Here is a 25,244-nt window from a genome sequence, read left to right on the forward strand (position 1 = left end):
GAGGCCAGAAGAGGGCAGAGCCGAACAACAGTGCTGAGAGATGTAAGATGGGAGACGTAGGTCGACGTAGGTGCTGGGAACACCATGCCTGGCTGATAAGTAAATTTTAAATAAATTATTATTATTATTATTATTATTATTATTATTATTATTATTATTATTATTATTATTATTATTATTTAGACTTAAGCAGTTTGGGAGAGGGTTCTGCAGATAAGAGTTCTCATAAGGGAGGTGGGGGCTGGAGAGATGGCCTGGCGATTAAGAGCACTGGCTGCTTTTCCAAAGGTCCTGAGTCTAATTCCCAGCAACCACATGATGGCTTGCAACCATCTGTAATAGGGATCTGATACCTGCTTCTGTCTGATGCCCTCTCTCTTCTGTCATAAAGACATACATGTGAAAAGAGCACTATATACAAATAAATAAATAATACATATTTAAAAAAAAAAAAAAAGAGTTCTCATAAGGGCCGGAGCTTGGATCTCCACCACCAGGTAGAAGCTGGGTGTGTCCACATGTTCTTGGCTCTCCGGCACTGGGAGCAGAGATAGGTGGATCCCAGGAGCTCAGTGACTAAGAGATGAGCTCGATGAGGTGGGCGGTGATAAAGCAAGACTGTCACTGTCCCCTGATGGTCTCTGTAGGTACACACACAGATGTGCACATGCGTGTCTGCATGAGTAGACGTCACATACACTCAGGAATATCTATGGGATCTAAGGATGGCTCAGGAGAGCGCTTGTCTAAGTAACACGCATGATGTCCGGGATTCCATCTCCAGGACCATGTGGTGGCACACATCTGTAACCCCAGCACTCAGGAGATGCATACAGGACAACCCCAAAGGCCGGGGTCACTTTCAGCTATGCACGTGAGCTTTAGGTCATCCTGGGATACACTGCACTGACTCTCAAAATTAAAATACGCAAACAGCAAAACTTGAGGTTGGGTGGTGTAGGCCAGGGTAGGAGCACTTCCGCGCGAGGCCTGTGTGAAGCTCTGGCTCTGGGTTCAATCCCTCTACACCGCTAAAGACAAAGTATCTTAAGATCTTGGTGTATGTGAATACAGGACATGAGACTAGGAATCTGAGCAGAGTGGCTGAGGCAGGAGGATTGCTTCAAGTTCTGGGCGAACATGAGCCCCCCGCCCCCATGGAACAACAACAAAAACAAAAAAACAAACAACAACAGCAACAACAGAAGCAGGCGGATGATATTTGGTACTTCAGTACATGCTGGCTGTTTCAACTACTTGGGAGTTCAAAACAGGAGGATCACCAGAGCCTAGATATTTAAGGCTAGCTAGGGAAAACAACAAATAAAAAACCCAACAGGACAACAAACCAGTTAGGCATTGTGGCACACGCCTTTAATCCCAGCACTCAGGAGGCAGAGGCAGGTGGATTGCTGTGAGTTCCAGGGCAGCACAGTTTATTATGGTAAGCTAGCCAGGGACACATAGTGAGACCCTGTTTAAAAAAAAAAAAAAAAAAAAAAAAAAAGAAAGTCAAGGATCTTGCAAATTTCTGTGTATTCATTCATTATGAATGGAAATTGTCATGTTTCAGATCCGGTTGCATTAAATACATTATTAGAATTTTGTGTCACGTTCTGCTTTCAAAAATTGACTAGTAAAGCATTTAAAATTATGTATGTGGCTCCTCATATATTCTTATCAGCCATTGTAGAATGGGTAGCATTCATTTCTTTATAAGATAAAAATGTCACCAAAAAGCCTTGCCAGAGCTAGCCTAACCATTGATGGCAGGGGTGGGGGGGGGGTTTGGGGGGGAGAGGCAGGCCCCTTCCCTCGCACCTTTAGTCCCAAGGGGAAGGGGGAGGAAATAAGACCCCGCGGTGGCCCCCTTTTTTTTCTCTAGTGGAGAAGCTGACGCCGTGTCACCAGATTCACAGAGGATGTCTAAATATGACTAATTAAAAAAAAAAAAAAAGCCCTGCAAACCATGGCGATTAAAAACAACAGAAAAGGGTGGGCGTTTTATGTAATTTGATGAGCATTACTATTCAGGCAGAACTCCAAAATATAGTACCTTCGGGAGGTTATTCATCAGATTCCAAATACGTTTGGCGATGACGTTTCAGTCAGTTCCTAGGAAGGGCGGGGGTGTGTATGGGGCGGGGTGCTGGGGGGGGTGGGAAGGTGGGGGAAGAAGAGGGGTCCAAAAAAATGGAGTGTCAACTCCGGGGAGTCGAAACTTTGCCAAGTTCATTCTTGCATCCTTAGCATCTAGAACCGTGTTTCTGGCACACAGTAGGTGCTCCCTTGAAATCTTCCAAAGAGCTCGTGTCATAAATGCTGTGGATTCGAGGGCGAATTTTCTGGAGGAGAAATCTCTCCATCCAGCTTTTGTCAGTCTCAATGGAGTCTTGGGTTCCCAAAGGGTTAAAAAAAAAAAAAAAAGAAAGAAAGAAAGAAAAAAAAAACCTACTTCTTAATCCAGGCATAGACATGACATTTTTTGCTTCTTCCGAAATAAATGTCAAGAATGGGTTATTCTAAATCTGAGACAGAGCCAGACGTGGGCATCTGCAAATGGTCTACGAGAATTAAAAAACAAACAAACAAAACCCAAAAAAACAAAAACAAAAAACCCAATCGCCACCATTTTCTCCAGGTAATTTTCCATCCCTGCCCCCACAGTCAAGAGACACAGGGGGAAAAAAAAAAGTACTTCTTCCATCCTGCCTGGCTGTTTAAGAAAGAGGAAGGCGCGGGCCAATGAGCGGCGCGCGGGAGGCCGGGGCGCGGCGGGGGCGACGCGGGGACCGCAGCCCCCCAAACTTTGGCAAGTTGCGGGCGGCGGCGCAGCGCGGGGCGCGGCCGCGGGAGGAGCCGCCCCTCGACGCCCGCCGCCCCCTCCCGGTCCGGTCCGGGCCCAGGCACCGGCTCGGGCTCAAAGTTTGCGGCCGCCCCTGCGCCGCGCGCCCGATGTATGGGTGATATACTGCGGCGGCGGCAGGGTGAGGGACGGCCATATTTGCCGGCGCGGCCCGAGCCGGCGACAACAAAAAGTGCGCGGGCGCCCGGCGGGCGCTCGGACGGGCGCGGGGACGTGGGGCCACCCGGCCCGGGCCTCGGCCTCGGCCTCGCCGCCGCCGCCACGCTCGCGGCCTGGCCCGGCTCTGCCCGGCGCGCCCGCCGCCCGCGGGGATGTCGTACAAGCCGAACTTGACCGCGCACATGCCCGCCGCCGCCCTCAACGCCGGTGAGTGAGCGCGGGCCGCGCGCGCCGCCAAGTGCCGCCAAGTTGGGCTCACGCGCCCCGGGCCGCGGCCCCGGGGCTGCGGGAGTCGCGCGGTGTCTGAGGCGCCGAGCTAGCCGAGGGTGTGTGCGTGTGTGCTCGCGCGCGCGTGTGTGGGTGTCCCGGGCCGGGGCAGCGCGGACGCCGCCGCCATGATTCCGTCGCCCGCGCCGCCAAAGTTCGCGGTGCGCCTGGCGCTCGGCGGGGCCGCGGCCCGGGCCCCGGTGTGAGCGGCGGAGCGACCGGCTGTGGATGGCGGGGAAGCGAGGACGCGGGCGGTCGGGCGAGGAAAGCTTTTTTTTTTTCTCAGCTCCCCCATTTAAAAAAAAAAAAAAAACCGTCCCTTAGGCTTTTTGGGCGGCTCGGCGAGGGCCCCTGCCGGCGGGAGGCGGGAGCGGCCGGGCGGCGCGGGGCGCCGGGGGTCGGCGGAGGAGCGGCTCAGGCCGGGGCCGGGCCGCGTGTCGTGCGGCGCGGGGAGGCCGGGCTGCCGCTGGCCGGAAGGGAGCCTGTCCGGGGCGGCTGGCGGTGGGTGCGCGGGGCCGGCGGCCTGGGGTCGGGCTCGGCTCCTGTCCCCCCCCCTCCCCCCCGGGCTCTCGGGAGGCCCCTTGGAAGAAGTTGGATGTGCCCGGGCCTCGTGGGCCCTGCGGGCGGCGTGCTGGGGCGGCGGGTCCCCAGGAGTCCCCATCTCAAGAATCCCCACGTGGATACGCGTCCCGCGGGCCGCGCCGCACAAGCCCCGGGCGACCGGGTCTCCCTTCTCAGCTCTGGGCTGGGCACCTTCGGGAAACTCTTGCAAAGTTCCCAGGCAGCTTTCGACTGCGGCCAGGGGCTAGCCTGGGACCCCGAGGGACCCCGGGGTAGGGGTGTGAAAGTGGCTTTCAGAGATCACCGGCTTTGTGTACCCTCCTAGACATTTGGCTGTGAACAGACACCGGCCCCCGCCCCCCGAAAACATGCGAAGTGGGGGTTGTACCAGGAGAGGTTAAGGCCTGGGGGGGGGGGCAATTGATGTCCGAGTTGGTTATGGTCGCTGCGAGTTAAAAATACCACCCATGTTGGAGGTCTCGCTTCCAAAATGTGTTGATTCCAGAACTCCAGGAACCGCCCCCCCACCCCCCTCCAAAGAGACCTCGGAAAGCCCTGGACCTGTGTTTTAAACTTCTCTGCTCTTTGAGGTTTAGAAAAGGTTGAGTTTTAGGGTGCCATCCTGGGAGAGTTGAAACGCTCACGTGTGGGCACAGAGCCCCCTTTAAGCACGCAGCCCGTTGTGTCACCTCGAGTGGTTGGGTGACAGGCTTTGTTGCCAGGTAGCACTTTTGTCTCCCTGCCTTCTTGGTCAGTGGCTAGGATGGAAGGGCAGTAGGTTGCATTGCCAGCCTGAGGGAGGCGAGAGACGTGGGCTTGACCTGAGATAGTTCCCCCTGGCTCTCACACTGGGACCTTTTGGGGTGTGAGTCACAGTGGCCGGCAGCCCCTGGGACTCTGAAGCCCTGTCCTGGCCTTGTTAGCACCTGTATTAAGCTCTAGTTCTTTTGCCAATGGGGAAATGTGAGGAGGCGGGTCGGGGTCTCCAGGTGTCAGGTGTCCGGCATTTTGGTGGGGGCCCGCCCCTCCGCCGGTATTACTTTGCAAAAAGCCGTCCTCTCCCCTGCCATCTGCATCCAAGATGGACTCTCACAGTGGCTCCTCCGCCTTCCCTGTCATCATCCCTCACGCCCTCCAGCCCTGCCTCCTGCTCACTGAGTTGCCAAGCTGCGGCCTGGCCGGCGGTGGCAGTGGCGGAGTTAGACAAAGCCCCCGCCTCCCCCGCCGGAGAGCCCCCCCAACAGGCGCCCCAAGTGGCGGGAAGGCCGCCAGCTCCCCAGGCCCAGGCCGCTCTTTGTCTGGCGTGGGGGCGGGGAGCTGGGCCTGGCCCCAGGAGCTTCCTGGCCTCTGCCAAGCCCTCCCGGCTTCCTGCACACTGCGCTCATTGTCTGAGATGCTCCACACCGGCTGTGCTGACGTGGAGCCGCCTCCCTGGCCTCCCTGAGCCCAGGTGCCGCTGTCTTCGGAAAGGAGAGGGCATTGAGTGGCACAGAGGACCCTTCCACCACGACTCCCCAGGGGAGCAGACACCTTTCCCAACACTGAATGTGGCGCTGGCTTTGACGCAAAGTCAGTCAGATTCATCTCCACCCTCCAGGGTGATGGAAAGCCAGGCTTGGAGGTATTGCTTGAAGACCTCCACCAGTGTGGGGCTGTCCCTCATTCCTCCTACACCCCCGTTCCCTAATGCATCAAAATGCAGGATAAACCTATTCGGGAGCATGGCCTCCAACAGGTGGAGAAACTGAGGCCTGGAAGGGCCTTGACAGGGGTTCTACAGGCAGCAGTGGCACTGCTGAGACAGACCCCAAGTCCAGGAGACAGGGAGGTGAGAAACGGTGAAAAGCGTGGGGAGTATAGGAGTTGCCCCTGGGCTTCAAGGACGGCCAGTCCACCTTCCATGTGGTGCCGAATCACCTGAAGCCTTCACATGCTCTCTGCCTCGGCGCAGCACCACTTCAGCATTTAGCCCCTAGCTTATCTGAGCCCAGAAATGGCGTGACAACCTGTAGTGGGCAGGATTGGAACCCACCTCCAGGCCTGCAAAGGAGCCATCTCTGAAGGCTTGGGAAATGGAGTTTGACCCCAGTGGTGAGGAAGCTCGGGTTGCCCAAGCCGGGAGCCATGTCCTTAGTATGCTTGCTCAGGAGCCACATTCATACTCGGTGCCTAAACCTGGGTGTAAACTCTGTACGGAGGAAGACCCTCCCAGTGCTGGCTCCTGTTAGTGGACAGGTGTTGGGGTTGCCAGCTGTTTGCTGTTTCTCTGCTTCTGTGCGGTGTAGTTCACCCTACAGCCAGGCCCTGGGATTCCCGGCTCCTCCCAGCTCCCCCAAACCCAGCTTCTGAACTTCCTTCCTCCTGCCCCTCCCCTCCCCCACAGCAAGTGAGCAGCTGGTGACTTGGCCAGCCTGGCACCAGCTGTCCATCCCTGGGGCCAAGTCTGCAGAGCCGGCTGTGTGCGTGAGAGACAGTTTGGCTCTGGGGGCGGTGGTCGGTCAGCTGCCGAGGAGGACTAGGTAAATTCTCCATGGTTACTGCTGCTTGTAATTCAAAGGACATCCTTTACCCGCCTAATGGCCACTTGGTTGCCATTATGGGTCTGCATGCTCCAGCCAGGGGCCTCCTCATTGCGCACCCAGGAGCTGACACTCTGTCCTGGGCTCTGGGCCCTGCTTTGTTCTCACTGCTGCACCTGAATAGTGTTCTCAAGTGCTGCATGGGGTCTTAAGACTCTTTGGAGTGCAGAGCCGTGTGTGTGTGTGTGTGTGGTGTGTGTGTGTGTGTGTGTGTGTGTGTGTGTGTGTGTGTGTGTTGTATGTTTTGCATAGACAGGAGTTCTGTGTTTCTTTGGGAGGGGATAGGAAGCCCAGAGGGGTTGTGGGGCTTGTCTGAGGCACAAAGGCTGTTTTCCAGAGCCTTGCCTTATGCGCATGGGGCACAACTGTCACTCTCAGGGGTTCTGTGCCTTGACGCCTTTGTGGGTTCTCTTTGATGTATTGATCCAGCAGAAGTGGGTGCATAAGAGCACAGAGGTATAAGAAATTATAGTCCAGGTTAGACCAACGTTGGTAGTTGCCAGTCACAGGATGTGGCTCTGGTTCTCAGTTTCAAGTGAGTGGGAGCTGGGACGGGAGCAGCAAGGGTTGGGCTGGACACAACTGTTGGGTGGGTGTGAGCAGGCTGTGTCTTCTGAGGTAAGAGGTGTATGGGGGGCCGCTTTTATTTATGCACTGTTTTCATTCATCTGGATTGCTGCCTGGGCCATGACCCTTAGAGGTTGGGTGAGGTATCTGTGAACAAAAGTTAACAAGTGGGGGTGTGGGGGTGGGAATGGTGGTGGGGACAATGACTGGTTGCAGTGCCCACTGCTGTCCAAGCCTGGGGGACCTCTAACCTCTCCCTCTCCTTGATGCAGGAAGTGTCCACTCACCTTCTACTAGCATGGCGACCTCCTCTCAATATCGTCAGCTGCTGAGTGACTACGGGCCTCCATCGCTAGGCTACACCCAGGTATGCTAGTGTGGGTGATGGGAGGGCCTGCGGGCAGCTGCAATGCTGAGGGGTTGACCACTGCTGGTAGGAGGGGTTGAGGGGACAGGTAGATCAGAGTGGTCCTCATGTTCTCCTGTGGGTCTTAGCCATGCCTGGGGCTTGCCTCCCATTCTTCACTTGAGGGACTGTTTCAGGGGGACTTGAGGGTTAGGTATGGGGACACAGGAAAGGGCCAGTGATCACGGGGCTGCTCGGGCTATCAGGTGCATGTCTCTGGTTGCTTTGCTTGTTCCCTGGGGACCTCTATGTTGTGACAGAGGAATTGGGGACAGCAGATTTGGAGCTGGTGCTTATAAATGTGGTCCCCAGTCAGCTGCTAGGTTTATAACTGGTTCTATTCTTTTTTGGGGGCGGGGTTGAGACAGGGCTTCTCTGTGTAGCCCTGGCTGTCCTGGACTTGCATTGTAGACCAGGCTGGCCTCGAACTCACAGCGATCTGCCTGCCTTTGCCTCCCGAGTGCTGGGATTACCGGCGCGTGCCACCATGCCTGGCTACTGCTTCTATTTTTTATGAAACTGTGACCCTTCTTGGAGACCCAGATCTCTTTATCAGTCCATTTCGTTGACCCCAAGGTCATGGTCAGGAGTGTCATCTTCAGGGGACATGCTATGCTTGAAAAGGGTTCTTGCAACCCTGGTTGCTACCAAGAAGATTCTATTGGCCAAACCCCAGCCAGTGTTCCGAGGTTGCCATGGAGGTCTCTCCTTGGCTAAGGAGGCTGTACACAATCTCTAGCCATGCCCAGACAGCCTGTCCTATCCCAGGAGGAGAAGGAGGCACGGGCTCGGGAGCGGGACAAGCTGAAGAAGCGGAGGCGGCGGGAGGACGGGCTGAGGCGCAGCTTGGAGCGGCAGCGCAATGCCCTGGCCATGCGGCGCCGGCGCTGGGAGAAGCGGGAGGCCAGGAGGCGGATGTGCCAGGAGGCTGAGCTCCAGGGCCTGGCCTTCAGGCTGGGTGGCGAGGCTTGGGAGTGGAGGCAGCAGAGGCGAGAGGAGCAGGCCAAAGCCCTGGACAGGGAGCTGGCCACCATGGTCCAGTTGCGGCAGGAAGAGGAGAGGCTTGAGCCAGGGCCTTCACTGATTTGGGTGCTTATTTGGGCCATAGCCTGGTGGTATATGCTTTCTGTGGGGAGGGTGTGGTATGTTTGATAGTTTTAGGCTTATCCTGGGTTCTTAGTGATTGTTGAAGTCCTCTAGAAGTGACCTCTGTCTCCTACTCTTTGTGGACACGACTTCTAGGAGGCTCCCCTTCTCTGCCTCATGCATCCCGTGCTCCCTGTGATGTGTCACTTTGACAGCCAGATTGTTTTTCCTGTGTGGATGGCAAAAGTGGTTTTTCTTTTTCTTTTCTTTTTTTGGTTTTTCGAGACAGGGTTTCTCTGTGTAGCCTTGGCTGTCCTGAACTTGCTTTATAGACCAGGCTGGCCTCGAACTCACAGGGATCCACCTGCCTCTGCCTTCCGAGTGCTGGGATTAAAGGCGTGCGCCACCACTGCCCAGCTAGCTAAAAGTAGTTTTTCTAGATGGAGCCTGGCATGTTTTCTGAGTTGGGGACAGAGAGTGAGGATCTTTTGCCCTACTCTAGAGTTGTACCTATGGGACATGTTTCAGCTGGGCAACCCTTAGAGTCCAAGTTTGGGTCACTTTTCCTACACCTGTGTGGGGCCACTGCGGTGGGCCAGTTCACCCAAACCCTTGTCTTCCGGTCCTAGGGAACTGGAAATAGCCAGGTGCCTCAGAGTAAATACGCAGAGCTGCTGGCCATCATTGAGGAGCTTGGGAAGGAGATCAGACCCACGTATGCAGGCAGCAAGAGCGCCATGGAGAGACTGAAACGAGGTGAGCAGGGGACATAGTTAGGGGGCTGAGTGTTGCCCATCATGTTGAAGGGCCTTCTGAAGCCACATGCTGGAGACGCTGTACTCCTAGGTATTTGGGAGTCTGAGGCAGGAGGCTAAGAGGTTTCCTACGGGAGGTGGTGGAGGTGGTCAGGGAATGGCAGGCCCTTCAGAAGTGTGTGCTGTTGCAGCTGCTGGGGCAGCTACAGGGACAGCAGGTGGTTATGGTGGGGAGGGGGCTCAGAGGGTTCCTGAGAAGAGCAAGGCAGTCAGTCCTCACTCCTGGACCCTGTACTGGCCTGAGCTCTCTCCCAGCTGTACTTCTGTGGGTTACACTATAGGCCTCTCTGGCAGCTGTGAATGCAGAGGCCACTGGGTGGCCTTGGGATCAGGGTTCCTTGGTGTCTGCTGTCATGTCTTTAGTATGGCCTGCCCTCTGATATGGGTAGGGGGAGCATCTCAAGATTCTCTTTTTTTGATTTAAAAAAAAAGTGGCAAAATAAACCGGGGTGGTGGCGCACACCTTTAATCCCAGCACTCAGGAGGCAGAGGCAGGTGGAGCTTTGTGAGTTTGAGGGTAGCCTGGTCTACAAAGCGAGTTAAGGACAGCCAGGGCTATTACACAGAGAAACCGTGCCTCAAGAAAAGAAAACAAAACAAAAAAGAAAAAAAGGTGGCAAAATATACCATTTAACATCTAACCCTTGAAGTTCACTCATGCTCCTGTACTCACCACACTGTGTCAGAGCCTTTTATCTTACAAAGTTGAAACTGCTCATTACATCAGACTGCTCCCATCCCCCTTGGGATCCTTTAGTGACCGCAAAGGGAAGATGGTGTCACGGAAAGCAAGGGACCCAAGGTGTGAGGTGTGAAGGGTGTTGAGCAGCATGCTGCCACATGACAAAGCTGCTGGGGGGGGGGGGTGGGGAGTTCTATATTAAGTGTTTATTCATGACCAGGAGGGACTTGGTTGATAAGAACATTGCAGAGGGGCTGGAGAGATGGCTCAGAGGGTAGGAACACTACCTGTTCTTCCAAAGGTCTTGAGTTCAAGTCCCAGCAACCACATGATGGCTCACAACCATCTATAATGAGACCTGGTTCCCTATTCTGGCCTGCAGGTGCACATGCGGGCAAAACACTGTATACTTAATAAATCTTAAAAAAGGAAAAAAAAGAAAAGAATATCGCAGAATCAACCTGGGAGAGAATGGAGGTCACCTGGATCAGACGTTACTGATCTGTGACAGAAGGCTGCACTGAAGTCACTCTTTCCAGACAGCCAGGCCAGCGGTGGGATAGGCTGGAGCTGAGAGCCAGACTTTGCCTGAGTTCATGGATCTCTGAGATGGTATAAATGGGACAGAACTGGAGATGGCAACTGGCAGAAAAATACTGCTGCTTCCACAGCGAAAAGAAGTGAGGTAGTTCTTGGGACGATGCTAACCTGTGAAGCCTTAAGCAAGCTCACATTCGCCCCACAAGCCAGTGGTTTGAATTATGTACATTTGGATGTGGCCATTGCAGGATACATCCTAGGGGAGCTGCTGGCCCTACAAGAATGAGGAAGAGTTTGTGTTACCCAAGCCAGCTACTGAGGCCACACAAGCACATGTCACACCAATGTGAAAAGACTTGAGGTTGTCCTCAAACTCATCGATTCTTCCTTGAGAGTTCTGAGATTGCAGGTGCGAGCCGTCATACCTGGGCATAGCATTGCTTTTTAATGAGGGATAATTATGTGCTGGTCTTGAACGCCTAGATTCAAATGATCACCCTCCATCATAGCCTCCTGAGCAGCCTGGCCTTTCCAGGTGTGTGGATGCAGACCCTGCATTCCCCTCCAGCATGAGGGCGTCACGGCTGCTGTTTAGCTGCTGTCTTCCTGCTCTGTGAGTGGCTCATGTCCGTCTGTGCTTCTCTTGCAGGCATCATCCATGCCCGAAGCCTGGTTCGGGAGTGCTTGGCTGAAACAGAACGTAATGCCAGGTCCTAGCCCCGCCAGGCTGAAGGCCCGTCCTGCTGCCACATGGAGATGAGACGCTTTGGTCAAAATGGCAGTAATGTTTCTATCACAGTCATTAAGCTCTGAACCCACACTTAAAGGATTGGGAAGACATTTTGCAGTTATTGACGATGTGCATTTTAACTAGTTAGGAATGACCCAGCTTTTCTTTTCCAAGCATTTGAAAGATGTTTGTGAAGCCACTTCACAGCAAGCTATTGTTTGCCCCCAATACCAGTGTCCCCTTCAGTCTCCCTTTGGATTCATTACCCTGGTTGACTTCCTTTCCATGAGCTCACCTGCCTCTGAGGACTGTGCAAACCATAGCACGTTTGCTTAGTAGCTGGCCCGCCTGTGTACAGTGTAGACCCTGCTTCACGGAGCTTTCTGCTTAAGTGTTTGCATGACTGAGTGCTTTGAAGTCAATCTTAAAAATGCACAGGTTATAAATACAGAAGAAAGAGCAATCTACCCAATCTACCAAGCGCCCTGCAAAATGTCCACCCTGAGACTGTAGATCTCAGTTCCATGTTGACTGTGAGCCAATCACAACATCTGGAAGAAAATGATGGAAACTGTTGCATCTTTGTATTTATTACTTGATGTAATAAAGCTTATTTTCATTAACAGTTTGTATTATGACGTGGGATCCTTGGGGTATTAAGTGCTTGCTTTTCTTTGGGGGAGGACAGTTTGTTTTGTTTTGATTTGGTTTTTCGAGACAGGGTTTTTCTGTGTATCCTTGGCTGCCCTGGACTCACTTTGTAGACCAGGCTGGCCTCGAATTCATAGAGATCCACTTGCCTCCCGAGTGCTGGGGTTAAAGGCGTGCGCCACCATCCCCGGCCCTGGGGGAAGACAGTCTTGCTAATTATGGTGACCCTGGCCTTGATCTCACAATTCTTGGTTTCCCAAGTGTTTTGATTACCACTGAAGCTTTGCTAAGGGCATTTCCTGTCTGGCCCAGAGGCATCTTATGTGTTGGTGCCACAGCACAGCTGGTTGTGAAGTGTGCTTAAATCTCAAGGAAAACAGATTTGGGATTTAAAGTGTGTTATGACAATGATGACAACAGCAGCAATGTGCCTGGACTGGTGAACCGCTGCTGCTCCTTCACCATTCACAGGTAGGTGATGCTCCAAGAATCTCCTTTCGCTGAGTACCTTCGCTCACTTTCTGAGCTTGGGAGGCAGAGGCAGGAAGGTCACATACTTGGTGCCACAACAGGAATACATAGTGAAGCATTGCCTTAAAAATGAGTATTTTTCACTATGTGATATGCTCTGGTACTGAGGAGAGCAGGTTGATTGAGTCCATGTGCTGTCCACAGAACTTGGATAGTGTCTGCTGTGTGACAACTGTCCTGCACCAGGTTTTGCTCTGGGCTGGATAAAGACAAGTATTGGGTGTGCAGTCAGTGTTGCAGCTCAGAACCAAAGAGCCCAATCACAAGATGTTCAAAGGCTGGTGGAGGTGGCCCTGTTCTGCATCTCCATGGCAGAAAACTAGTGTGCCAAAGGAGACAAACTGAAGCCGCTCTTGGCTACAGTTCCAAATTTGCCTGCCTGTGGATTTCTTCTGTCCCATAACTGCCTGCTCAAGGGAGGCTGATCTAGGGGGACCTAGGTGTTCCAACAAAGGGAGTCCTGCTTGTCATGTGTCAGGCAGCTTCCAGATGTAAGCATGCAGAGCTTGCCCATCCTACAAGAGCTTGATGGACTGGCCCTCTGCACAGGTGAGGCACACAGCAATATTTCCCCCCAGACAGGGACAGGGTCTCACTATGGAGTTCTGGCTGTCCTGGAACTCAGAGATGAAGCCTGCCTCTGCTTCCCAACAGCTGGGCTTAAAGGTGTGCACCACTTGTGGAGTTCTAACAGGGGAAGCTACCAACTGTGGGTTAAACAAATGAAAAACCATCCATAGCTTTGTGTGGTGGTGGACAATGAACCTCAAAGTTGGGAAGTCAGAGACAGGAAGATCTCAGGGTTAGCCTGGGCTACGTGAAGCCTTATCTCCAAAACCAAAAGACTGTAAGATCCAGTGGGTGATGATGGAAACATTCATTAGTTAGGTCCTGAGACCTTATCTCAAAAATCTAAATCTAATTGCTCACACATGACAAGTTCCACTTGCATTTCTGTTGTAATAAAATATCCTAGAAGAAAATAACTTAGAGAAGAGAGTTTATTTAGCTTACAATCTCAAATTGTAATTCTTCATTTTGGGGAAGTCAAGGCAGGAACTCAAGCAGCTAGCCATATCACGTTCACAGTCCAAAGCAGCCAATATAAAAGCATTGCTGTTTGCTCTTAGCCAGTGTGCTCATCCTCAGGATTCCTGCTTAGGGAATGATGCTGCCCACCATAGGCTGGGTCTTCCGACTTCAGTTAACTATCAGGTCAGTTCCCACAGACATACTTACAAGGCAATCGAGCTAAGTTCTCATTAAAGCTCTTCCCTGGTCACTCTAGGTTGTCTGTTAAAGCTAGTAAGCACAGCAGGTAACTTAGCATCATTCACCTGTCATTTTCTCTTTACTAGAAACTAGTAGACTTGGTCTCAAGACATGTTACATAATCCCAGAATATGGAGGGGAGAGGAAGATCAGGGATTCAAGATTATCCTTGACTCCATAGGTACTCAAGGCTATCCTGAGACACATGAGTGATTTTTAATATTATTTATTTATAGCTCTTGTCTCAAAACCAAAGAAACACAAAGGGGTATATTTCTGGAACCACTGCCAAAATCAAAGAGCTGTGCCAGCTGTCCACGAAGCAGTGACAACTCACAAGCTGGCTTACTGTAGTGGCTTTTCGTGTCATTCTTTACATTCATCTACTGTGTGTGTATTTGTACATGTACAAGTCAGAGGATGGGTCAGGCAGCAAGGGCCTGATGGGTCCTCTCCCCAGCCCTATGGTTATATTCTTGGAAGTATGTATCACTGTTGGCTATAGACAACAGAACAACTGATGGCCGTGGCTGGAGAGATGGCTCAGTGGCTTAAAGTGCATACTGCTCTTGAAGAGGACCCAAGAGCAGCTTCCAGCACTCAGGCAGCTCACAGCCTCCTGTAACTCCAGACCTAGGAGGACCTCAGTCCTCCAGCCTCTGGGCGCACCTGCCCCGCACCCCACATACACAACTTAGGATATGTAGAAATAAAAAGCTAGCTGTGTGTGGTGGCACACACCTTTAATCCCAGCACTTGGGAGGCAGAGGCAGGTGGATCTCTGTTCCAGATCAGGCTGGTCTACAAAGTGAGTCCTGGACAGCCAGGACTAACACAGAAAAACTGTCTTAAACAAACAAACCCCCAAACAAACCAACCCCAGAAACAAACAAAAAACCAAAACAAGTGATAAGAGTTGATATTTATTTTTAAAAGGCTCTTAATGTTCCTTACACATGCACGTGGGTGGGTGGTGTGCCCTGTGGGGGGCAGAAGCGGCATTGATCTCCTGGAGCTGCAGCTGCAGGCAGTAGGTCGTAAGCAATGACGTAGGTGCTGGGAACTGAACCTGAGTCCTCTGTAAGCCAGCAAGCCCTCTTGATTTTTTTGAGACAGGGTTTCTCTGCGTAGCTCTGGCTGTCCTGTTGCTTTGTACACCAGGCTGGCCTCGAACTCAAGAGATCCCTTGCCCTTGTGTCCTGAGTGCTGGGATTAAAGGCGTGTGCCACCACGCCTAGCTGCAGCAAGTCCTCTTAACTGCTGAGCTATTGCTTATGTATATGAGGTTCTGAACCTTGCAGCAATCCTCCTGCCTTAGCTTTCCCAAGTGCTGAGACTGTAGGTATAAACCACCATGCCCACTTCCAGAATGCTTTCTTTTCTTTTTTTTTCGAGACAGGGTTTCTCTGTGTAGCCTTGGCTGTCCTCCTGGACTCACTTTGTAGACTAGGCTGGCCTCCAACTCACAGAGATCCACCTGCCTCTGCCTCCTGAGTGCGGGGATTAGAGGCGTGCGCCACCACGCCCGGCTCCAGAATGCTTTCTTTAGGAAGTGTTACAATGCTGGTACCAGGCACTGCCACCATTATTCCAGGAAACCTCCAGCGTCCCGTCAGCTCCAGTCCTTTTCTGGCTGGCTGGCTTCCCGTAGTTCTCTCAGTAACTTTTTCTTTCCTAGAGTCTCCTTTGCTCTCTTCTTCCTCTCTCGCTTTCTCCTCTCAGCCTCGAGCTTTTCCTTATGAACAGGACTGTTTTCACCATTGTAGAAAACATCCACTTTCTCCTGGAGGATTTTCCGAGCTATCTTTCTGTTTTGATCCACGGATCGTGTTTGGTGGCACTGTAAAGAGGTGATGGGCAGGAATGTGAAAACCACGAGTCTCGGGATGCACAAGAAGGCCTAGTCCCTCAGTCTACCCATTTCTGCCACAGAGGGAAAAGCCAGGAGCCGCTGTGAGTCAGCAACAGTGACGACCAGAGCCTGCCTGCATGTGGCCCATGGTCTCAGCATATTCTAGTCATGCTGTGGGACTCCCACTTTTGAGGGCAGCCTGTTTCTACATAGTGACAGCGAGACTTTAAAAAACAAAACGTTTGGGCTGGAGAGATGGCTCAGAGGTTAAGAGCAGTGCTTGCTCTTCCAGAGGTCCTGAGTTCAGTTCCCAGCAACCACATGGTGGCTCACAACCATCTATAATGAGATCTGGTGCCCTCTTCTCGTGTACATGCAGGCAAAAATGTAATAAATAAATTAAAAAAAAAGTTTTATCTTTTACTTAGAAGCAACAATAGCTTAAAATATTAGTTTCTGTGTATGAGTGTTGAGCTTGCATGTATGTCTGTGTAGCATGTTCATGACTTGGGTCCACTGAGGCCAGAAGAGGGTGTTGGATCCCCTGGGACTGGAGTTAATGCTAGTTGTGAGCCACCATGTGTGTAAAAGTAACGTATTCTCCTGACTCAAGTGTCTCCTTCTGCTAACCTAGGTCTAGAATGTTTTCAGCCTTGGAGACTTAACTGCTTAGTAAGCTCACCCTTACTTGTTCTTTCTGAGCTCTGGGCTGTCTGGTTCAACAAAGCTGTTCTGGCTCAAACTTCTCTCCCAGCTGACTTACTCAGTCTGGCTTCTCTCTTGGACCAGAATTGCTCTGCTTGGCCTCAACCTACCTCAGTGGTCTGCTCTAATCTTCTGGCTTGTTTCGTCTTCACCTGATTTCCCTCTCTGCAACTCATCTATTACTGTCCTGGTGAAACTGCCTCTTAAGTAGCTTCCCTTTCCTCTCTCCTAGTGAGAGTTGGGTGCATCCTATTCTGTCAAATCTTCTCCGGTTCATAACCTTTTCTGCCACTCAATTAGACTTCATTCCTTTTCTTTCTTTTTTTTCTAGACAGTTTCTCTGTGTAGCTTTGGCTGTCCTAGACTCACTTTGTAGACCAGGCTAGCCTTAGAACTCACAGAGATGTGCCTGCCTCTGCCTCCCAAGTGCTGGCTGGCACACGCCTGGCTTTAGACATCACTTTCAAACATGGGTGCTTTGTTCTACAAACTAACTTGACTTTCATTTGGGATTAAAGGCATGTATCTCCATGCCTAAGCTTTTCTTTACCTGATATTTGCGCTATATCAGGCTGGCCTTGGACTCAGACCTGCTTGCCTCTGTCTCCTGGATTAAAAGAATGTTTGTATTCCAGCCGGATCACAGACCTACAAGTTCTTTGGATGTGATCTCTTGCCAGAACAGCCATGTTCTGAAATAACGTTTCTCTATGCACGTGGGTATTGGGAATCAAACTTAGGTCTTCTAGAAGAGCAGCCAGTGCTTTTAACTGGTGAACCATCTCTCCAGCCGCAACAATAGCTTTCAAACTAATTTAAGCTGTTCCCAAGTAATTATGGAAACACTGACTGGAGTCTCCAAATTGTCCAGGAGCAAACTCTGTCCAAAATTTATCTGCCATTCACAAGTGTGGATGCAACTCAAGGACAAGACGCGTCTTTACTAACAGCTTACCACAACATCCAGTACATGAAGCGGATGGTGGCCAGGGCCCAGCAAAGTGGACGGGCAAAGGGGACGCTAATGCTGCAGCCCGAAGGAGAGAATTCCAAAAGAATGTCCAACAAAAATAACGTTGGCCATTGAGGCAGCTACTGTGAGTCTCGACTGATTCTGGCTTTAGGAGGACTGTGAAGCGCCTTATCTGCCTCAGGCAATAAGCATATGCTTACAGGACTCAAAAAGTTAAAGTACAGAGCCAACTGTCTGCCCCTGGTGGTGAAGTATTTGCAGTTGGGTTGGCTGTACCAGGGAAGTCGTGCTTGGCTTCATGTCCCTCCGGCTGCATGTGCTGCTGTGAGGCCTCTAGTGATGTGCGAATGGCCCTGGAGGCGGCTGGCTAGCAGCTGGGATTTGAGAGACAGGAGGGTCTGCTAAAACTCTGGGCTAAAAGTCACTTGGCCACTTCCTACATGTGCAGCTTGTTGGGAGCTGGTGACACCCTTGACCAGCCCCTGCCTTCTTTAAGGAAGAGTCACGCTGGCTGCTGTGCAGAGCAGTTTGTCTCCTGAGTCCTGTGAGCTTTGCCTCCACAGAAGGGCATGTGTTAGAAGCACACGGAGGGGACACCTCACCAGCTGAGCATAGTTAGTTCCATGCTGAGGACCAGGGGTGCCTTTGGGAGCAGAGGCTGCAGGAGACCTGCCTTATCCACCCACAGCTTCTCACTTCTGGTGACTCAGAGCTAACTTCAGCGGCAGCAGCGAGGCCCTGACTACAAGGCCCTGGCACCAGGTTCCTGAGACTGGGCAGGAGGTTCATGTCTAGAGGAACCTTGGGACATCTGCAGTGCCTTGGTTGTACTGGGTTGGCAGTGTGTACCAGGGGCAGAATGGGCACGCCCCTTGGCTGAAGCCTGCTGCGGCTGCAGACCTAGACTCCCTCATCCACCCGGCACCCCCACTCCCTCTCTACCTTGACCACAATGCCGGAGGGCACATGCTTGAGCACTACACAGTTGCTGGTTTTGTTGGTGGCCTGGCCCCCTGGCCCATGTCCTTTCACAAACTGTTCTTCAAGTTCACTCTCATTCAGGGGAAGCAGAGCAGGGCAATCCTTCCTGCCCGCCACCTGCACTGCAGTGGCAGCCATTCCTGGGAACAGCAGTGCTGGCTTCCCCAGAAGCCCGAGTCCCCAGTTCCCCGAGCATATCCTGAGCAATGGTGCAGGGAGGCGCAGCGGGGCCCAGGTGCTCATGGGGACACGGCTTGGCACGGCAGCACCTGCGCGGAGAAAGGAGGCTGTCTATTTACTGTGCTCTCAAAATGACACCCTGGCTTCAAACGCAGCTTTTGCTGGTTTGGTTTGGTTTTGGTTTTTCAAGACAGGGTTTCTCTTTGTAGGCCTGGCTGTCCTGGAACTCAATCTGTGGGCCAGGCTGGCCTTGAGCTGATAGAGATCCGCCTGCCTCTGCCTCCCTGAGTGCTGGGATTGCAGGCGTGCACCACCGTGCCCGGCTTCCAAACACAGCTTTTTAGAGACAGGGTTTCTCTGTGTAGCCTTAGCTGTCCTGGATCTCACTCTGTAGACCAGGCTGTCCTTGAACTCACCGCGATCCGCCTGCCTCTGCCTCCCCAGTGCTGGGATTAAAGGCATGCGCCACCATGCCTGGCTTCAAACACAGCTTTTATACAATGCCAGTGCTGGCCCTTCATGCCCAGGGCATGTACGGAGCAAGCAAAAGCAGATGACTCAGCAAGGCACGCATCTTTAGACTGGAGTTGGCTAGAGTTTTAATACCCGTTTCTCAGCCTACAGCACCCAGTATTCCTATATACAGGTCCAACCAAGACCAGACAAGATCGGGCACACTCAGGGTGGTATGACCGGAAACTACACATTTTCTTTTAACACACCAAAAATACCTTCAGAGCACCTGAAGGTGCTAGTTCCTCAGGAAAGAAGTATTAAGTGTGACATTTAAAGAAGCAGGGCTGTGGTTTGATAAAGACATATTAAAGAGGAAGAATTAGGACCCATGTCAAGGGACAGTGTTTAAATGTGAAATCTACATTTGTGCAAAGATGGCAGGATTAGTCTGCTTGATAGCTAAACTTAAAGCCTGACCCAGTAAACGTCACCATCAATCAGTGTCCTGACTGCTGTGCTGTGACGATGGCAGTTTCACAGATTTGAATGGGAACATCTGTTCCTGGGATGGGAGCCAACTGGTCTTCTTGTTACCAAATCAAGCAATTTCTGCTAAGGCGCCTGTTAGGCTTAAACACTACAAAGGATATGAGTGATGTCAAGATGAAAGAGCTGGCCCTGTGCACTGGCCAGAGAAGATGCTCTGTGTCCAACCCATTCTTAACAAGTTAAACTTCCAGGTTAAGTTGTTGTTGTTTTGGTTTTTCTCTGTGTAACAACCCTAGCTGTCTTGGAACTTTCTCTGTAGACCAGGCTGGCCTTAAACTCACAGAGATCCTCCTGCCTCTGCCTCCGAAGTGATGGGACTAAAGGCGTGCACCACTACTGCCTGGATCAGAGTTGTTTTTATTTTTATTTATTTATTTATGTTTTTCGTGACAAGATTTTCCTGTGTAGCCTTGGCTGTCCTGGACTAACTCTGTGACCAGGCTGGCCTCGAACCCAGAGAGATTCACCTCCTGAGTGCTGGGATTAAAGGTATGTGCCACCAAGCCCGGGATACAGACAATCTTGAAATCTCCTAGCTGACAAATGAATTGGACCAGAAATATTAACTCCTAGGAGACGGTCAATCTTATAGGCCATTGAAGTTTTCAAGGGGTCAAAGGTTAAATAAGTCTCCTAGTGAAAGGGCGAGCCACAAGCCAGGCCTGATTCACCAACTGGAAAATTGGTGAATTTGCTTTTCTCTGCTCAGCTGACATAGGATCAGAGACAAAAATACCATGGGGATGGCTGTGCTCATGACTTCTGGGGTTTGGGACTACATCTTAGACCTCCAGGACAGAACTGCCCATGTTTGCTTTCAGCTTGTGTGTAACCCTAACCCACTGTCACCCACTGATTGCTGATAGCTGCTGTGCTTACCCAGGTGAGTGCTGGGGAGAACCCCTCAAGAAGACACAATGCTAGCTAGATATACTTTCTAGTGTTTTTTCATTTTATTTATCTATTTCTATTTTTATTTTTTTGAGACAGAGTTTTATTTTTTTAAATAGCCTTGGCTTTCCTGGACTCGCTTTGTAGATCAGGCTGGCCTTGAACTCAAAGCAATCCACCTGCCTGTGCCTCTCAAGTGCTGGGATTAAAGACATGTGCCACCACAGCTGGCTGCATTTTGTTTATTTTTAAAATTCTTTTTTGGCCTTTAAATATACTTACATATATGTACATAATATATACATATATTTGATGTTTTGCACTCATGTATGTATGTGCATCATATATGTGCTTAGTACCCATAGAGCCCAAAAGAGGGTGTTACATCTGACACTGTAGTGACCGACAGCTGTGAGCCACTTTATGTGTGGCCTGACTCCAGGTCTTCTGTAAGAGCAGAAAATGTTCTTAACAATTGAGCCATCTCTCCAGCCCATCTCCCCCCACCCCCAACCCCCCCCCCCTTTTTTGTTGTTGTTCTGAGATAGGATCTGAGACTGGGCTTGACTTTCTCACCTTCCTCCTCCACCTCCTGAGTTCTGGGATTGCAGGTGTGCACCACTATGCCCAGCTCTTCTTCCTTCCTCCTCCCACCCCCGTTCTTATTTTGAGGCAGGTTTTCATTATGCAGCCCTGGTTGGCCTGGAACTTTTTTTTTGGGGGGGGGGCGGTGTTTCGAGACAGGGTTTCTCTGTGTAGCCCTGGCTGTCCTAGACTCATTTTGTTGGCTTAGCTTGGAACTCCTATGCAGACCTAGGATTAAAGGTGTAAGTCACCATGCCTCACTTTCCTGTTGGTTTAAAAGCAAGCTTCTGAGTAGCCAGGAGAGTTGACGCTTTGCAACCTTTTTTCTTTTCCTATGGGAAATGAATATGATGAACTGTAACACACAGTGTGCTCAAGTCTCATGCTAATATTCCTTTTCAATTCTGTGACTGACAGTATGCTCTCAACCCATGTCTTCTTTTTTTAAAAAAGATTTATTTATTACTTATACAATATTTGGCCTGCATGTGAGCCAACAGGCCAGAAGAGGGCATCAGATTTCATTATAGATGGTTCTAAGCCATCCTGTGGTTGCTAGGACTTGAACTCAGGATGTTTGGAAGAGTAGCCAGTGAGTGCTCTTAACCTCTGAGTCATCTCTTCAGCCCAACCCATGTCTTCTTTTTGTGACAGTCAATGTGTCCTTACAGTACTGATGGGTGATATTTAAGACAATACTGGAAGCCAGGTGTAGTGGCACATGCCTTTAATCCCAGCACCTGGGAGGCAGAGGCAGGTGGCTCTCTGTGAGTTCAAGGCTAGCTTGGTCTACAAAGTGAGTCCAGGACAGCCAAAGCTACACAGAGAAACCCTGTTTTGGAAGAAAAATAACATAAAAGACAACACTGAAAGGTGTTCCTGTGGAGGCATGTACATCAAAATCCAGAGCAATGAAGGGCAGGTAAGACGGCTCAGAGGGAAAAGAGACTAATGGACTGAGTTCAATTCCAGGAGACCCCAAATGGAAAGAAAGACAGCCAGCTCCCAAAGCTTGTCCGCTGACTTCCAGATGTGTGTGTGGCATGTGCCTCTTCCCTGACAAAATAAATAAGTAAAATGCAATTCAAACGAAACCAATCCTAAACACACAGAAAAGAATACATGATGACCCAGACACTATGATCATTGCTCAAAATGGCCTTTCCTTCTTTCTGCTTTCAATGTACAGAACAAAATTCCTTTGTGTAATAGGAAAGCTTCAAGTCCCTGGGGTGGACTGACCATGGAATACGAGCCCAGGGTCTCTCTGGGTATCTCTTCCGCTAGTTAGTGAGCTAACCGGGCAGGACAGCAGTGATACCCAGTGCTGTGACAAAGGCAGGAAGCAAGTCTGGCCGTTCCAGACTTCCAGACAAAGGACAGCAGGGACGGTGCTTTCAGCAGCCGCAGCAGCTGTCACAGCCACTGGCTCAATCTCTGCCCTTCTGTCCTAGTTCAGAGCTGACAGACACCCGGGAAGCTCTCCCACCCACCCGAGTTCACCAAGAGCCCCAGTGTTCAGGGATGGACTGCTTTGTTTAATGGATGATCCCAGCAGCCAAGCAGACGATGCTAGACACTTCTAGCATCTCCTGGAGCTTTGGACCTACTCCAGTGACTGCTAAAAATGACAAACACACCCATGGCACCACATCCCCAGAGCCCAGAGAAGAATACAGAGTGGATTTCAGGTTTTGTGATACCATAGTGCAACCTGAAGTCTTTGGGGACAATAAAAGCAGCTCAAATTATAGCTCACCGTGACATTAAAACAGATACAAGAGAAAAATGACAAAAAAAAAGTGCTAGTAAGGGGAAACCAGCAGCCAGCAGCTCTGCCCTAATTCCTTCCAGGGAGTGTGGGCTTTAATTTAGGGCTGGCTTTGTACCCTGACTTCCCTGGCCCTTCTTTTCCTTTGATGATGGCTTCAGCTATTCACGAGCAGGTGACATTTGGGTTAAAGCCTCTCATTGTCCGAGTCCCCGCTTGGCCAAGTGTAGAGAGACTAAGTCCACCAGACCTCCCAAAGGGAGCATGAATATGTCTGGGGAAAAATGTAAAGATCTACTAAGCATCGGGCACGGGCTTCAAGGAGCACAGTTAGTACATCAAAGAGAGATACGGCATCTATAAATACAGTAGCTGCTACAGCCCAGGCTGTGGCCTAAGATAGGCCCCAGATTATCCATAGTGCTCGTCAGGATTTGGAACTTGCAATCACTTTTCGTCACCCTTTCTGGCTCAAAATTATTCCTTTCTTTAGCTTCCTAAGTAAACCCAAACCTGGGAAGCTACAGCTGCTGGGAAGGCCCCCTCATCTCTGCAGCAGGGCCTGGGCCAGAGCGGTCCCAGGGTCTAATGGGACGAAAGAGGCCATGCTCTGTTTTCAACAGCCCCAGTGCTGTGTGGATGGGAGCAGAGGCTTCCTCTTACACCTCTCAGAAGCATCAAGAGTTGGCTGAGAGTCTGAGTGTGGCAGCGCGTGCCTGTAATGCCAGCACCCAGGAGGCAGCGGCTGTCGGGTCTCTGAGCTTGAAACCAGCCTGGTCTACAGAATGAGCTTCAGGGCAGCCAGGGCTATACAGAGATGCTGTGCTGTTTCTAACCGCCCCCCCCCAACACCCACCCCCACAAAGAAAAGCTGGCTGGGAGCCTGCTTAGTGGTAGAGTGCTTGCTTGCTTGGCCTGGCCCTGGGTTTTATTTCCCAGCATTGCAGTAAGTAGATAAAGTTGCAGATGATAAAATCCAACAACAGGACTAGTGATATGACTCAGCCTGTAAGCAGCTTGCCGCTGAGCCTGAGGACCTGTATTCAATTCCTGGAACCCATGTGATGAAAGAACTGGCTCTTAGAAGTTGTGCCCTCTCTCCACACACATATACACGCGCATAATTAAAACAACCCCTAAAGGATATTTTTGTTTGTCTGAAGACAAGGTGGCCCTGAATTTTGCACCTCCTGTGTTGGACTCCGCTGGAATTGTTGCCACTACACCCACACCCGGCAAGGGAATTTCATCTTCATCTCATTTTAGGAAAGCCCATGGGTTTCAATCTCTAGAGCTGCCGTTTCTTTAAAAATTTACTGCTTAGGTATTTCTTTAGAAAGATAAAAGTACTGGGTATAGTTTTCCCTAACCACAACCTTCATGGTGTACCAACCTTGCAGAAACTTCATTAAAACTCAACAGAAAGAACCCATACAGTGAGAACTCCATGGGGCACTTGAGGCGAGATGCTCTCAGCAGAGTCTGGCCATTCCTTGGTTTGCACAAAACACACGGGGGAGTCTTCGTAAGTCTGATGCTTGCACCTCGGGCTTGCAGGCAATCAGACTCCATTCTTCTGAATCTCTGCTTTCTGTTACTGTTTGAGACAGAATCTCACCATGTGAGCCCCAGCTGGCCTGGAACTCACTATGTAGCTCAGGCTGGCCTCGAGCTCAAAGCACTCTACCTGCCTCTGCCTCCAGAGTTCTGGGAATTAAAGATGTATGCCACCATGCCTGGCCGACTTTGTTTTTCCTAACTAGTCCCTTGGTAAGGCCGTTACTATCGGTCAGGGACCACACTTTGGATTACAGTATCCCGAAGGGCTTTGAGCAGGAGTATTGCCTACATCCTGACACTCGGGATGGCAAGACGGTCTGAGGAGAGGCTTGGGGCTGTGATGGAGGGATGGAGAGGAGGCAGAGGACAGAAGGGAGTGTGAGAGGAGGGCAAGGAGGGCCTCTAGAGAGAACGATGGACTGAATGCTGATTTGAGCTACTGAAGAAGGTGACACAGCAACAAGGGGATTGAGAAACTGGATCATCTGAAGAAAGAACGTCAAAGCTGTACCTGCTCTGGAACAGCGCTCCTGTGGAAGCACGCTGTTAGGCCCACGTGAGCCTCTCCATGTAGGCATCACACAAGAAGGGCAGAGAGGGCTCGGGGTTGCTCAGTGAGCAGTGTTTGCCCAGCAGGCATAACGTTCTGGGTTCTCTCCCCATAAACCAGGTGTGGTGGTACATGTGTGTAACCCCCGCACTTGAGGCGGAGGCAGGAGGATCAGAAGTTCAGGGTGACCCTCAGCTTTACAGCAAGCTTGAGGCCAGCCTGGGACATACAATCCTGCTTTGATCTGGGGGAACAGTGGCAAAGCACACCACTCTGGGTCGGGTCTCAATTTAATAGGCTTGCTGCTACCTACGCCAAGAGACAAAGAAATATCCAGTTCACACAATACCAATCTCCTTTTCATCTTTTTATAGTAGAAACTTTGAATGCACTGAGAATTACGCCTGTCCTATCTGTGGCATCTAACAAGAACCTTATAATTTATCAACCATACCATGAGAATGCAACGGGAACATTTA

At 51.1% G+C, this 25,244-nt stretch overlaps 2 protein-coding genes across 3 annotated transcripts; one reads left to right on the forward strand and one right to left on the reverse strand.

Moving 5' to 3' along the window:
* Positions 1-3,127: 3,127 nt before the first annotated feature.
* Positions 3,128-11,519, forward strand: Cdk2ap1 (cyclin dependent kinase 2 associated protein 1). Of its 2 annotated transcripts, none has more exons than XM_051161489.1 (4): positions 3,128-3,232; positions 7,272-7,366; positions 9,121-9,247; positions 11,178-11,519. In XM_051161489.1, the coding sequence occupies exons 1-4, from the start codon at positions 3,178-3,180 to the stop codon at positions 11,243-11,245; spliced, it is 345 nt and encodes a 114-aa protein (XP_051017446.1). In that variant the 5' UTR covers positions 3,128-3,177; the 3' UTR covers positions 11,246-11,519. The 2 variants fall into 2 exon arrangements, with proteins under 2 accessions (XP_051017446.1, XP_051017447.1); XM_051161490.1 differs by lacking the exon at positions 3,128-3,232 and adding an exon at positions 6,237-6,372.
* Positions 11,520-15,324: 3,805 nt separating this feature from the next.
* Positions 15,325-18,466, reverse strand: Mtrfr (mitochondrial translation release factor in rescue). The gene is made up of 2 exons (XM_051162147.1): positions 18,185-18,466; positions 15,325-15,552 (listed from the first exon to the last, which is right to left on the reverse strand). Exons 1-2 carry the CDS (start codon positions 18,464-18,466, stop codon positions 15,325-15,327), a joined length of 510 nt encoding a protein of 169 aa, XP_051018104.1.
* Positions 18,467-25,244: the final 6,778 nt, after the last annotated feature.

This window comes from Acomys russatus, chromosome 19 (genome assembly GCF_903995435.1).
Source record: "Acomys russatus chromosome 19, mAcoRus1.1, whole genome shotgun sequence".
Taxonomy (NCBI): domain Eukaryota; kingdom Metazoa; phylum Chordata; class Mammalia; order Rodentia; family Muridae; genus Acomys; species Acomys russatus.

Coding starts and splice junctions, on each gene's coding strand:
- Mtrfr (XM_051162147.1), bottom strand. CDS start 18,466: ATGAGCACCTGGGCCCCGCTGCGCCTCCCTGCACCATTGCTCAGGATA. Junction 15,553..18,184: donor CCTCCGGCATTGTGGTCAAG/GTAGAGAGGGAG, acceptor ACCTCTTTACAG/TGCCACCAAACACGATCCGT.
- Cdk2ap1 (XM_051161489.1), top strand. CDS start 3,178: ATGTCGTACAAGCCGAACTTGACCGCGCACATGCCCGCCGCCGCCCTC. Junction 7,367..9,120: donor CATCGCTAGGCTACACCCAG/GTATGCTAGTGT, acceptor TTCCGGTCCTAG/GGAACTGGAAATAGCCAGGT. Junction 9,248..11,177: donor CATGGAGAGACTGAAACGAG/GTGAGCAGGGGA, acceptor CTTCTCTTGCAG/GCATCATCCATGCCCGAAGC.